Below are 15,180 nucleotides of genomic sequence, written 5' to 3'. Positions count from 1 at the left end.
AAATGCATTTGTTTCTGATGCTACTGAATACAACTAAAACCTGTTCTCTGATTTTTCAGATTATGAAGGAAAAGTTGAACAACTTGCAGTCAGATTCAAAAGCCAAGAAATGGCTAATTCTTTCAAGAAGAGGTTTGAAGAATGCCAGAAAAGCTTGTCAGAACTACAGAAGGGACATTTATCTCTGGCAGCAGGACTGTCAAAGGACACCAATCCTATTGTGTATTTTGAAGTTTCTGCTAATGATGAACCCCTAGGACTCATAACCATGGAGCTATTTTCAAATATTGTCCCTCGAACTGCTGAAAATTTCAGAGCCCTGTGCACAGGAGAAAGAGGATTTGGGTATAAGAACTCCATCTTTCACAGAATAGTCACAGGCTTTGTGTGTCAGGTAAGCGTAACAAGAACTCTTCACTGAGAAACTGAGATGCATGTTGACTAATAATAGCACTTAAAAAAAATTGCTTGTACAGGAAAGCAGGTTTGTATTGGCAGCATGAGTCCATTGTGCAAGATACACTCATCTGCACTTTTCCTACGAGGAGATAAGAAATGGTGCTAGCAGAGCATGCTGCTCTAAACCAAATGCTTTTTACCAAATGCTTTTGTCTGCCAGCTGCCTGATGCTTTAGTGTTACTTTTTGCTGCCATGTTGGTGTTGAAGGAAAACCAGAGATTCTCTCTTGTAGTAGATACGGGGTGTGTTGCTGAACAGCAGCACCACAGAAAGTAGGGGTTCCTGAAACTACTGCTCAGCCTTCTCTCTCTACAGAGATGAACTACTTCATGCTCACCGGCTAAGAAAACTTACTAAGGATCTCTTCCATTTTAAAAGTGCACTCTGTATTTCAGATAACTTCCACTCTAAAACTGATATTTCAAGTACTTCGAATGCTCAAGTTTCCATCTAAAAAGTCCTGTAGATCAATGCAGTGGCTTGTTCCTTAATACACTCAATTTCTTTACCTACATCTGAATACCTACATAGATAGTGGGTTTGAAATTATCAATTGATTAGGTGTCACCTGTGTTTGACGTATGCCCTTTATGACCATTAAAACTCTGTGCCCTTCTGATAAGGAAAGCAGTCTTACTCCTTTAGGGTTTGAGCTTGTTTTGAAAGTATTCCACGATCTAAAAGGAGCAGACTTTTTCTTTTAAAACAGTTATCTGTGGTGCAGTTAATGGTCTTAAAACCAAGTGTGTACACTGACAAAAAGTGAGCTTTTAACACATGAAATGAGCGTGTTCTAAGCTAGGTCTGCTTTGCCTAAACTTTCTTCAAGTACACTGAGATTTTCAATGACAATTAAGGCTTTCCTTTAAAGATATACATAAAGGTGGTGGCATAGATTATCATAGTTAAATATGCAAAGGAGTCAGAAGTGTGCTGCCTTGTGGAAAGACAGAAGACACTGCTCACTAGCAGTGACTGCTCTCCTGAATAAGCAGTAATATGGCAAAAATGGTGACCTCCACTGAAACAAATTACTGGTCACTGGTGCTTTAGCCTTTTCCAGATGTTCAGTTCTGTGCCTGCAGGATGAGCCTTTTGTGAGGTAACACAGGTCCCAACTGTCAGGGTGGCAACTAAGCACCACATAGCTGCTAGCTGACTCTTCCCCTCTTTCAGTGAGATAGGAAAGGGAATTTTGGGGGTGGGAGGGGAAAAACCTAAAACTCATGAGTTAAGAACAGTTAAATAAAATAGGATAAAAAATATAATCATAATAGTAGTTAAAAGGATGTAACAAAACGAGAAATGTCCAAGAAATGACAAGTGATGCACAATGCATTTACTTATTGCCCACTGGCTAAGTCTTTGTCTAGTTTGAGACAGCTGTCTCGGCTGTGCTTCCTCTCAGCTTCTTACGCACACTGGCAGAGCACAGGAAACTGACAAATCCTTGACTTATAGGTGCTATTTAGCAATGACTAAACCATCAATCTGTTACCAACATTATCCTTACACTAAATCCAAGACACAGTGCTGCACCCACTACAAGGAAGAAAATTAACTCTGTCCCAGGTCACAGGGCCAAGTAATGCAGCCTAAAGGAGCAGGAAGGTAAAATACTGTGTTGAGAATAAACAAGGGCTAAACTGTCCACTACTGCTTTTTTTATCATGAACAAAGCTGTTGAAGGTGGGGAGTTGTATAGCTAAGTAAATATGGTACTTGTAAAAATTTAAGAATGAGCTCTTCCAAAGCAAAGTCTCTTAATGTTGAAGGGAAATATAACTGTGCTGTTGGTTTGTGTTTCAGGACTTATAAATTAATGCTGTGCCCTTTTGTTTTGTTTTTAAGGGAGGTGATATAACTAACCATGATGGAACAGGAGGGCGGTCAGTTTATGGAGAATCATTTGAAGATGAGAACTTTGAAGTGAAACACACTGGCCCTGGGTTGTTGTCAATGGCAAATAGGGGCAGGGATACAAATAACTCTCAGTTCTTCATAACACTTAAAAAAGCAGAACACTTGGACTTCAAGCATGTGGTATTTGGGTTTGTGAAAGAAGGAATGGATGTTGTCAAAAAGATTGAATCCTTTGGTTCTTCTAAAGGGCAAGTAAATGGGAGAATTGTCATTACAGACTGTGGGCAAATATAGAATTATTGCTTCAAGTATACAGATGTTCTAGTGGTATAAATCAGTATTTAGATGTTACTGACTAATTATTTCAGCTTCTCAAAATGGACACTTCTGATGTATAAATGTAAAATTACACCTTATAGTTGGGTTTTTTTATGTGTTCTAATGGATTATTTTTTTTTTTGCATGTTAAGAGTTCAGACACTGGCATATTTCAGGTGTATTTCTGTTATCCTGCCATATTTGTATTAAATGTCAAATTTTAAAAATAAATCTTAGTCTTGTTAAAATAAATGTGTTGTCTTCACTTTGATTTGTTAAAGAAATAGGAATTTGGGTAATCTATTTTCTTGCTGTTGTAAATATGTTTTGAATATGGAACTTGCAGGTGTTCATGGCTGGTCAGCAACCTGAAGGCCTTTGAAATGTAATGTTTACTCTTAATGTGTGGAAAGCGAGCTGAGGCAGCTGGCAGTCTCTGAACAGCACTGGAATAGTTGAAAACTTGAAAATAGTTCTTAAATGTTTTGATTGGTAGCATCTCCAGCAAAATACCAGGGTGTTTTTTTGCGTGCATACAATATTCCTAACTGATTTCATGCAGTGATAAACACCATTGGGATTTTACCCGACTGAAATGCGGTAGCATCCTCCATTACTTGCTTTGCCTCTCCTTTTCTCTTCCCAATGTCTATTGGCCGCTGGGACAGACTTACAGCTCGCTTCTCCAAGCTTGCTGCAGAGCAGAGTAACTGCTTTTAATAGCGAATATGCATGAATGTGAGGGGGTTTTAAATTTCCACTGTACAGCTCAGTGCTGGCATTCTCAAGGTAACAAACTTGGCATGGTCTGTAAGTTGGAAATATTTAACTTGTAAGGGTTAAAGCTGAGCATACAAGGACTTACTGTTTGAGTTTTCTGTTTGGTCTGTTGCTTTTCTTGTTGCTGGGCTTCGATGGTTGTTTTGATTTCTGATTTTTTTTTTAATGCACACAAAAAACACCAAAAAAAACCCACAAAACCCCAATAACCTGCTGTCGCTGTGAGGCTGCGGTTTAGTCTCCTCTCCCCCTTCGTGAGCAGCAGGAGGGGTAAGCCGATCCCTCAAGAAGCGCCGTCTCGCCTTGCTGTGGAGGGAAACGTTGGTTGCTACGGCGCGCCGGTCTCCGGCGTGCCGCGAAGCACCAGCAGGCTGCCCCGGCCGTGCGCCGTTGCCATCCCGGTGAGGGCGACGGCAGCCGGCGCCCTCTGTCGTCGGCACACGGAACCGACGCCCCTCCACCTGTTCCCGCCCTACAGGCGGTACGAGTCTATGCGCCTGCGCACCGCCGCGCGTCCGCCAGTCAGCCGCTCCCTGCTGCGCCTGCGTTCGCCGCCGGACGGTGGTGGCGGTTTCTTCGAGCGCGAGCGGCGGGTCATGTCGGGTCGTGGATCGGGCCCGGGTCTCTCCGCGCAGTGTCTCCACCGGCGCTACCGGCGGGAGCTGGCAGGGGTGAGATGGGAGAGCCGGGGGTGCGCCCCAGTGGCGGAGAGACGGACGGTGTGGGAGGAGGAAAGACATTCCTTCTCCGCTAGTCCTTTGGCGTCTGGGAGCGGAGGACCCTGCATCCCCTCCCTTGGGGTTCCTTATGAGCATTGTGGTGTTACGTGTACAGTGAGAGAGCCCTAACCAGGATTTAAACAGACTTTGCTTACGTGTAAAGTGTGCTCTTTCTAGTCTTTTTCCGTCCTTTTCCTGTGATTGTTACAATCCTTTTAAAGTAGTGCACTAAGCGTGTATTTTATTTATATATATATATAAAGAGGAGAATTAATTACTTTCATGTCTTCTTTTGCCACAGCAATTGCCAACCTTACTGGTCACTGTAAGGCTTAAAGATTATCTCTGCAGGATTAGGAAGTTGCTCCCTATCTAGTTAACTGTTACCACTATAATCAGACAGTGAATGTATGAGTATTGTTGCCCTGCCAAGGTAAAGCAGTATTAATTTACAGTAGAGAATGCCCATTTTTTTTACACCAGTATGAATGAAGAAAATGGGTTGTGATTCCTGTTTCCATTGCTTGTGCTGATGTAAGCATTTACTTGTCTGCACAGTGGATGAGAAAACTGGCCTGCCTAAAAATCCATCACCAAACACCTTTTCCACATGCTGGTGTTTCAAAAGACTTTGGTACTTTGTAGAAGGAATACTTGATGACTAGGCACTTTATTTTGACTGAAGCCTACCTGTCACAGACAAATTTTTGCAGTTGCTTCCTTGCATCTGTATTCCATGGGTCAAATGCTTTCTCTCTGCACAGGGGGAACAGACTTTTTTAAGCGTTCAAACTCATGTTGCAAGAGAAGCAATACTTTGTCGATTGTTGAGTGCTCAGTTATTTTTACAGAGGATGAAAACTGGATTTGAGCTAATAATGTAGTTGGACTGGGAGATCAAGCTGGTCCTGAGAATCTTCATGGTTGACCATGAGCCAGCAATGTGCTCTTGTGGCCAAGGTGGCCAACATCATTCTGGGGTGTATTAGAAGTTGTGTGGTTAGTAGGTCAAGTGGGGTTCTCCCTCTCTACTCTGCCCTGGTGAGGCCACATCTGGAATATTGTGTCCAGTTTTGTGCTCCTCAGTTCAAGAAGGACAGGGAACTGCTTGAAAGAGTCCAGCACAAAGACACAAAAATGATTAAGGGAGTGAAACATCTTCCTTATGAGGAGAGACTGAGGGAGCTGGGGCTCTTCAGTTTGGAGAGGAGACTAAGGGGTGACCTCATTCATGTTTATAAACCTGTAAAGGGTGAGTGCCAAGAGGATGGAGTCAGGTTCTTTTTGCTGATGCCCAATAACAGGACAAAGGGCAATGGGTGGAAGCTGAGGCATAGGAAGTTCCATGGAAACATGAGAAAAAACCTTTTCACTGTGAGAGTGCCAGAACACTGGAACAGGCTGCCCAGGGTGGTTGTGGAGTCTCCCTCTCTGGAGAATACTCAAGACCCACCTGAATGTGTCATCTGGTATAGATGATCCTGGCAGGGGGGTTGGACTAGATGGTCTTTTGAGGTCCTTGTGCTTTAAAATCCAGACCTGTTCTTTAAAGAAAAATAACTTTCAAAGGTTATCACTGAGACAACGGAGGAAGCGCTAGATTTGTTTGTGCATTTATTACAATGCAAGTAAAGTACAAGAAAATACAGAGTTCTTTTAGAGCATATCAGAGAGATGCAATGAAACAGCTATGATTATGAGAGCTGTTTTGAGATGGATCTTCTCTAATGCGCAATTAATTGATGCCGCTTGTAGCCTAACACTTTTGTTATTTAGGATTTGTTATTTTTTCAGTATGTAGTTACTAGCAGGAAAAAAGTAGGAAAAAAACTTTAACATAAAAAGCCTAGATATAAAGGTAGATGTCACTGATTCCATGATTACCTTAACCTTTCTTTGTTTGTTTGTAATGCCTGCATTTCATATTGCCTTTATAGTGTCTTACAGTTTCTCAAATATTTTAACGACTAACACTGCCCCTGTACTCAGCACTGGTTAGGCCACACCTTGAGTCCTGTGTCCAGTTCTGGGCCCCTCAGTTTAGGAAAGATGTTGACTTGCTGGAATGTGTCCAGAGATGGGTAACAAAGCTGGGGAGGGGTTTGGAGCACAAGCCCTATGAGGAGAGGCTGAGGGAGCTGGGGCTGCTTAGCCTGGAGAAGAGGAGACTCAGAGGAGACCTTATTGCTATCCACAACCACCTGAAGGGAGGTTGTAGCCAGGTGGGTGCTGGTCTGTTCTCCCAGGTAACCAGCACCAGAACAAGAGGACACAGCCTCAAGCTGCGCCAGGGGATGTTTAGGCTGGATGTTAGGAAGAAGTTCTTCACAGAGTCATTTGCAATTGGAATGGGCTGCCCAGTGAGGTGGTGGTGTCAATGTCCCTGGAGGTGTTTAAGAAGGGACTTGATAGGGTGCTTGGTGCCATGGTTTAGTCGATTAGATGGTGTTTGGTGATAGGTTGAACTCAGTGATCTCAAAGGTCTTTTCCAACCTGGTTAATTCTATTCTATTCACTATTAGTATTTTGTTATCACTCTGTGGGAAATATATTTGCCTCTACATTAAAATGAAGTCCATTTACATTTATATATTGAAGAGAAACCTTCCTTTTTCTAGTTTGTAGTAAGAGTTCTGTCACAAGGCATTGTAACTGTTAATAAAGTATGCTGTAAAATACACTTTTCCCTGAAAATTCTGACTATGTTATGGTGATTTTGTACTTTCCTGTAGGATTGTCTTTCAGGAGCATTAGATACTGAATGTAAGAGTGGAATCTCTCTGTCATATAAAGGTAATACCAAGCAACGGTGCTTTGATGTCTTTTTCAGGGAAAATAAATACTAAAGCTGTATCATTCCTAAACTTAAATAAATTTGAATTTTTTCATTTTAAATAGGTATTCATTCTTGATCAGGGGTTTGTGATATCTGGGAACCATGCCTGGAAATGTTAGCATTCACATGAAGAGGACAAAGAATGCTTTAGTATGATGATTCCAAATCTGTTTGTGTTTACGCACTGCTTGAAATACTTGGTAGTAGTTCACCTCACAGTGCATACCTCTGTCTTTAATTTAAATATGTTTAATATTTGGAATGTCTTTGGGCTTCTTGAGAAACATATTACTGGTGCATATGGGCAGGAAGGTAAAACAATGTATTTATGGAAAAACTAGTATATGAAGGCAAGCTGTAAGACTTCAGAAAAATGGATTTGCTTTGAAAATAATTATTTCTCTGGTTTAAGCTGTTATAATGCTTTATTCATTTGTCAGGCCTCATCAGTTGGGTGTGTGTTTGGGTTTTTTGTTCTTAGACCTATGTGTACACATGGCCAGCATTTCTGAAAAGCTGGTTTTGGGTTTCTTAATGTCATCTTCTCAAATGCAGAACAAAATTGTTACTATTGTTATTCCAGGTGACATGGACAGCTCACTGGAAAATACAGCTATTTTTTTATCCAAATCTTCTTTAGAGTCAGAATTTGCTGAAAGTGGAAGAGAAAACATCATCAGATCTTCTAGTGATTTGCTACAGAATTTTCAAGATTGGGATCGGTAAGAGGTCTTCTAATTTCTCCTTTGCCATTTATTATCTCTCATAATCCAGATAAACCATAAATAAATGTTTATGTTCAGATTGTTCAGCTGCAGAAGTTGTTTTAAGATTTTTGTTGCTTGTTGTGTAAAGAACTCCTTGTGGCCAGTGTATGAAATGGCATGAATGCCAGTTTTCATGAGGACACTTACTTATCTTGATCACTTTCTAATCTAGTCTGTGCATGGTGGAATTTTTAATGAGATGCAGGAATGATGTAAACCAAGCTAGGAAATATAAACTGAACTAGGAGGAAAGCGAAGAGCTCAAACTGATCACAGTATCACAGTATAACTTAGGTTGGAAAGGACCTTGAGGATCATCAAGTCCAACCTATCAACACAGACCCCATGACTAGACCATGGCACCAAGTGCTACGTCCAATCTCCTCATGAACACCTCCGGGGATGATGACTCCACCACCTCCCTGGGCAACCCATTCCAATGACGAACGACTCGCTCGGTGAAGAATTTCCTCCTCACCCCGAGTCTAAACCTCCCCTGGTGCAGCTTGAGACTGTGTCCCCTTGTTCTGGTGCTGGTTGCCTGGGAGAAGAGACCAACCCCTTCCTGGCTACAACCACCTTTCAGGTAGTTGTAGAGGGCAATCAGGTCACCCCTGAGCCTCCTCTTCTCCAGGCTAAACAATCCCAGCTCCCTCAGCCTCTCCTCATAGGGCTTGTGCTCAAGGCCTCTCCCCAGCCTTGTTGCCCTTCTCTGGACATGTTCAAGTGTCTCGATGTCCTTCTTAAACTGAGGGGCCCAGAACTGGACACAGGACTCAAGGTGTGGCCTAACCAAAGCAGAGTACAGGGGCACAATGACTTCCCTGCTCCTGCTGGCCACACTATTCCTAATGCAGGCCAGGATGCCATTGGCCATTGGCCTGATGAACAGCTTTAAGTTTATTTAGAGATAATGTGACTCCAAATGCCAAGAAATCTCTTTTCAGGGCTACTTCACACAAAATAATTTTAGCATTTGTATTTTTATCTTTCCTACAATTTGGTGGTTGGTGATAGGAGAAGAATGTTGCTTTTACCAGCCGCATACATGTGCTTCCAGTATGAAAATTCTAGTTATTGTTAGCTACTTTTAAGTCATCAACTTTACTATTAGTTCTGGTTAAAATATTGAGTAATAATGCCTTCCATCAAAATGATATAACTCTGCTATTTGTTGTCAGTTAAATACCAAGTTCTTAGATCAATCTATGTTTATATTTTATACAGACTTCTCTCACTGCTCTGTATGTAGCTTCACATTGTTGGGTTTTTGTGGTGTGTGTGTGTTTGTTTTTTAGTTTTGATGATAAGTAAGATTATTTTTTTGTGTGTGATTCCAGTGATACAGAAATAGAAGAAAAGACCATTAGTTGCTCTGAAACTGATGCAGTTCAAAATACAGCTCTATACATGGAAACAGGTAATAAATATTGAATGTAAAATAATTTTACAACTGAATGATGTATAACAGGAAATTTAAAAATCCTTCCAGTAAATGTATTTTTGTTCACTTCAGAAATACAATAATCATCTAAAATCGGTTTTAATTTGGGGATTAAACCTTTCATGTATCTCTAAGTAACTCCTTTAGAATTAGATTAGGTCTAGACATACTTGGTGCACAGAAATTCAACCTTTCGTGGAACCTCCTTGCCAAGTGACTTTATAATGCAAACAAAGAAATAGGGTGGGATTTGGTGTTTTTTTCATTTGCTTTAGTTCTTCATTAACAACTCTTTAAGCCAGATATCTTTTGCCAGTTTTTCATCCTTAAACTGGCAATGGTTTTAGGTTCAGAAGAAGATTGTTGTAGTCTTTTGAACATATATCTGGAGGTATGGAGACTGGCAACCAACCAACCTCAAAGTGGCTAAAAGAAATTTTGGAAGCCTGGCAGAATAGTAATAGACTCTCACTAGGACTTGTAGTAAATGAATGGGAAGGTCATAAGAACAGCTTTCTGAAAAGCCATTCTTTCAGAAAAATGTTAAAAAATAAAATTAATCGTACTAGGGAACATGAATAGTTTACAACACTTGGGATCAGAGCATTCGCTAAATGCAAAACTAATAAATATCATACACATTTGTTTCAGGTATGACTGCTTTTTTCTGGTTTCTTGTTCCTTATTTTCTGTTTCTGTTATGATTTTCTTTGGCATTGTACTAGTTAAGCTCTTTTTCCTCATTCCTGAAGGCACTGGAGGCAGAACAGGTTTGGTTTATTGTGCTGCTCCAGCTGTGATGGGTGATCAACCCAACTGCATGCCACCAATTAGCCCTGATACATCATTTGCTTATCTAGTAACCTTTTTCCTGTTTCCTGATGCTCCTTCTCATTTTCCTTCTTTTGCCTTCTCTAGCTGCTTGCCAAATAAACAGCCTATCCCTAACTACTTTTTCCTCATTGGCCTGAATTTTGCTACATCTCTACCTGTTGTGGTTTAACCTGCACAGGCAGATCAGCCCCACACAGCTGCTGGCTCACTTTCCCCCCACCCTTCCCAAGTAAGGAGAGAATCAAACAGGGGTAAGTGAGAAAACTCGTGAGATAGACAGTTTATAAGTAAAGCAAAAGCTGTTCATGCTAGCAAAGCAAAACAAGGAATTAATTCACTGTTTCCCATCAGTAGGCAGGTGTTCAGGTCTCTCCAGGAAAGCAGGGCTCCATGATGCATAATGATTACCTAGGAAGACAAATGCCATATATCTGAAAGTACCCCCTTCCAACTTATTCCCCCAGATTTTATTGCTGAGTGTGATGTCATATGGTCTGAGATATCCCTCTGGTCACCTGGGGTCAGCTGTCTCAGCTATGACCCCTCTCAATTTCTTGTGCACCCCCAGCCTGCTCACTGGTGGGACGATATGAGGAGCAAAGCAGGCCTTGATGCTGTACAAGCACTGCTCAGCAATAACTAAAACATCGTGTGTTATCAACACTGTTTTAGTCAGAAATCCACAACAGCCCCTAGGAGCTACTATCAGCAAAATTAACTCTGTTCCAGCCCAAACCAGCACAGTACCCAAATTTGTATTTCTGCTGCTATCACATAGGTAATTTTGTTCTGACATAGTACCTAAGTGCAGCCACACCTTGTAAGACGTCTCTCCCCAGAAGACCCCAATATTTCCCTTCAACTATCTGTGAATTTTGCCCATTTGGCTGAAATCCAGCCATTCCTTGCTGTGCTCTCTGCATCTTTCATCATTATGATTCAGTCTGTGTATAGATTTTATACAGACATCTATGGAATTTCTATAGGGCATAGTTTTACTTACAAAACTCTGTTGATCACTTATCAATCCAAACAAGTCACAGAACACCACTTTAAGCAATTGTCCATAACTATTCAGATTACTTTGTCATTTTTGATATGTCTTTCTCTATAGTTGTCACTCTAAAGGCCTAAAATAAGATTTTGCTGTTTTGAAACAACAATTGTGTCATTTGTCTAGGACTAGTTTTTTAATGTCACATGGGTTTTTCCTTTATATAGGTAGCACCTTGCCATCCCATTTGTCTGCATATACACAAGAAAGTAGTGACCAAAATCTTATCAATGGCTTGGTAAGAAAAATTTTCAATGGAACTGACGTTCAAGCATGCAGTAGTCAAGGATTAATACCACCTCACATCAATCAAATTTATGATGAATTATTTGTCATACATCAGAAGCTCCAGGTAGGAAGTGGAATTGCCTTAAAAATTCTATTGAGTAATGATATGAAGATTCTGACTTTTGACAGAATTCAGACATTGCTTCTGTACTAAGTGTCTACTGCATATATTACATATATACTAAAACTCACTTATATACTGACACATTTATTACTACTACCTACACTAATCACAATTACTTACATGATAAAACTCTCTCATCATCCACCTCTTCTCCTAAATTGATGACCTGTTTTGGTAGTGGTGCTTTGATTTACACAATGGGTCAATCAGATGAAAGTCAGCTTAAGGGAGTTTGAACACAGCACTTCTACATCCAAGAGTGCCATGTCATAAACTGTGGACATGAAGGAAGACACCTGCAGCCATTGCTTCCTCTGAGATCATCTGAAACTCTTCTCCTGACCCTAGACATTCAAGAGTACTTGCTTTCATGGCCTCCTGTGAAAACACTCCTTTTACCCTTATCTTTAGTTTTGTGCAGCTAAGGAATTCCCACAGTTCATCCCCTAGCAGGCTTAGGCCACTAACAGAAGAACCTGCTATATGGTTTTAGTCTGTAATAGCTCCCATGCTTCTGCTAGTGCCCCTGTCAGAACCATCTCTTGCACTATATTTTTTCAGGAATGCTTGCCACTAACTGAAGAAACAATAGGCTGATCTAGTGTTCACTGTAGATAGTCACACCAGACTCTGTTTTTATTTCGAGTTAATAGCGTTATCCAAAACTTGTAGTAGCAAAAGCATAAGTTCAATTGTCTATGTTCATACTTGAGGAACCACTCAAGCAATGAGTTGAATTTGGTGATGTGGGAGGCCAAGCCATCCCTATGCACATGGAAGTGATTTGGGTCAATATGTAGGGAAACTAAACATAGATGGTCAGTGGGGTATTTTTAATTAGTAAGCGATTATGTAACATTGATTTTACAAAAAGCTAAGCATATCTCTGTAAGAGAAAAATTCAAATTACTTAAAAGTTGAGAGTTTTAAAGCCATTCAGACATCTCTTTTTTTTTTTTTTTTGATACAGAGGGAAAGTTCAGCACAGCGGGAGTATGCTCTGCAACTCCAGAAACGAGATCATTTTCTAACAGAGCGAGAAGCATTGCTTTTTCGACATGAAGCAGCTTTGGCTAAAATAAGAGGTGTTGAGGAAGAAGTTCACACAAAATTTGGAATTCTGAAAGAGGTGCAGTAATATAGCTGATGACTTGTGTTGCTCTATCTGCCATTTCACTTGTTTGTAGTTATCTTAAACCATCAGGTTTGCTGGTTATATGAGTATTTCTTTAAAGTATTGAAATCCCCAAATAAAAGGTTTAGGTGAGAAGTACCAGCAATATTGCTTGGGTTTTTGTATGGCTTCTGTTTCAGAATGGTGCATTTACTTGTCTGATGTGTAGGCACATTTTATTGTTACAACTTAGAAAACAAGGTGACTAGTTTCTAAAATAGCAAAAACTATGTGACCTGTATTAAAGAAGAAATGTGGTCTATCTCTAGTTGTATGTCACTTAAATGCATTAGCTGACATTGAAATAAATTTCCTTGGGAAGGCTTTAAGGCACGAAGAGATCTTCTAGCATAACAGTTATTGCCGAGAGCATTAGCAAAACCACAAAAAGCTCGAAGGAGGAAAAGATCAACCTAGCTTTCAGGGTGTGGGAGGAAATGAATTGATAGGATTTTGCTGTAAGAAGAGGTAGTAATTGACAACACTTTTTGTGAGTGTTTGCTATTGAATTTAGGCCTTGTGAAAAGTTTTGGTGGTTATTCAGAAGGTCACCAAGAGAAGACCTTAAATACAAGTACTTTGGGTTTGTGTATTTTGGGTACTTTGGGTATGTGCATTTAAGGGTAGAATGGTCTACATGTTAAAAAGGGTGAAAAGGATGTCAGAGAAGTAGGACCTCAACTTTGGAACTGGGAAGAAGTAAGTTAAAATGTTAATTGAGATGTTTCAAATCTTCTGAGCTTATAGTAATGTTATACAAGCTAGAAAATTCATGAAAAGCTAGGAAATCTTTGTAGCTATCTGTGAATTTTTGTGGAGGTCAAATAGAGTACTAGATTACTAAAATGCACTGCATTTTAGTGCAGCTATTAACTTAAGGTCAGTTCTCTAAATAGATAAATAAACAGATCCTGAAACAAGCTAAGAACAAACCATAGGAAGTGTAATGCAGAAAGCAATGCAATAAATTACTTGCTTATGTTTGTGATGGATTGTCAGATCAGTGTTATTTCCACAGCAGTGAGGTAACTGGCATTGCTTTTAGAGGAGTAGTAGTTTTATGCATATATATATATATATATACACACACACACACACTTAATTAGAACTTTTTTTAGACCGTTTTGCATGGCATTTTGATAATCAGGGAAGTATAACAAGTGTAATGTATTTGATGTAAAACTGTAGTGAGACACTAGTTCATAGTAAAGTTGAAGGATGTACATAGTGAATTCTGGAGTATCTTTTTGGTCCAGTATTACTCAGTATTCTCAATAAGAAGCTTGATGGTGAGAAAGATCACACTTACTAAATTTGAGGAAAATAGCAAGTGAGGAAGAATTTCAAGCATGCTGAAGAAGAACATTAGGATTAAAACTGATCTTGACAAATTGAAGATATGGTAAGTGGAAAAAACCAGGATAGTATTCAGAAGGTGTGAGCGTTCAGTTTTGCATTTGAATAGGAATAACAGCCACAGAAATAAAGGATAATGAGTGGATACATGGGTTAGCTGTACAGGATAAAGGGAAGGTGAATGTGCAAATCTTCAGCTATATTAAAGGCTGTAACAAAGGGGAAGAAACTAGGATTTTTTTCATTTTTTTTTTTATGTCTGTAATAGAACATTGGTGTGGGTTATGGTTAGATACCTTAAGAACCAGCGAGCTGAGAGTCCTCCAAGGGACTCAATAGACACAGGAAATTGTAATCTATATTATTTTATCCCATAAACCCTGTATCTGCTATATAAGCTGAGTGCAGAGATCATTTGGCCCTTTTTTCTGTCCTTCTTTCTGCCTCCCTCTCCCTTCTGAGCACAGATCCTTTATCTCTTGCAGCGTGCGGTAGGCTTGCTGCCTGGCCTGGTGTTGGCAAAGCTACTTTTGTAGCAGAGCTGTTCAGCCAAGCTTGGAAGGGTAGGGAGTAAGGGTGGGAGGCTTGGGAGGGCATTGAAGCCTAGGTCGTTGGAAGGTTTTTGGCTTAATGAACTGGTTGTAAGCTAAAATGTGAATTTTGGTGATTCATATAAATAGTGTAAATATTTGTACATAGTATATCCATTTACATTGCCAGTTCTGTGTGGAGTGTTCTTATTTTACTCCTTTTGGGAGGGGTAAAATGTATTTTCATTCTGCTCTAAACCAAACTAAGACAAGCATGTAATAGTAGTATTAGGAGAAAATTAGATTATGTATTACGAAAAAAATAGATCTAATAAAAATAGTTAAGCATATGAACAAGGTAGATTGGTAAGACCACAGAGTTTCTAGTATTGGAGGACTTAAGAATGGACAGGACAAACATCTAGGGGGAGTGAAATGGCTTGTTAAGATACAGATGACACTGCACATTTGATTATGGAAGTAGATGGCTTAGACATCTGGCCTCACCTACAACCCTATGGCTTAGCTGAAACCTTCTGGTTTAATTTTTGTCTACTGATTCTTCATAGAGCAGCTATTGATCTTCAAATAAAGTTCTTAACTGTGGATGTGGAAAATGGAAGTGAACATTCC

The 15,180-nt window shown here is 40.0% G+C and overlaps 2 protein-coding genes across 3 annotated transcripts in view; both read left to right on the top strand.

Moving 5' to 3' along the window:
- Nucleotides 1-2,893, top strand: part of RGPD4 (RANBP2 like and GRIP domain containing 4) — a 35,983-nt gene extending 33,090 nt beyond the window's left edge. For both annotated transcript variants that reach the window (XM_068137460.1, XM_068137472.1), the window contains 2 exons: nt 60-394; nt 2,312-2,893. In XM_068137460.1, coding sequence (XP_067993561.1) covers nt 60-394; nt 2,312-2,617 — 641 coding nt within the window. In that variant the 3' untranslated portion in view covers nt 2,618-2,893. The remainder of the gene's footprint in view (nt 1-59; nt 395-2,311) is intronic.
- Nucleotides 2,894-4,017: 1,124 nt separating this feature from the next.
- The window catches only part of CCDC138 (coiled-coil domain containing 138), a 42,467-nt gene continuing 31,304 nt past the window's right edge, over nt 4,018-15,180 (top strand). The window contains exons 1-6 of the mRNA XM_068170919.1: nt 4,018-4,092; nt 6,873-6,933; nt 7,560-7,698; nt 9,084-9,163; nt 11,243-11,427; nt 12,458-12,616. Of these exons, the coding sequence (XP_068027020.1) occupies nt 4,018-4,092; nt 6,873-6,933; nt 7,560-7,698; nt 9,084-9,163; nt 11,243-11,427; nt 12,458-12,616 (699 nt within the window). The remainder of the gene's footprint in view (nt 4,093-6,872; nt 6,934-7,559; nt 7,699-9,083; nt 9,164-11,242; nt 11,428-12,457; nt 12,617-15,180) is intronic.

Source organism: Melanerpes formicivorus, unplaced genomic scaffold (assembly GCF_026170545.1).
Source record: "Melanerpes formicivorus ecotype bairdi unplaced genomic scaffold, bMelFor1.0.p_v2 SCAF_1, whole genome shotgun sequence".
Lineage (NCBI taxonomy): Eukaryota > Metazoa > Chordata > Aves > Piciformes > Picidae > Melanerpes > Melanerpes formicivorus.
Note: the sequence above shows the minus strand (reverse complement) of the source record. Positions and strands in the feature narration are given on the sequence as shown.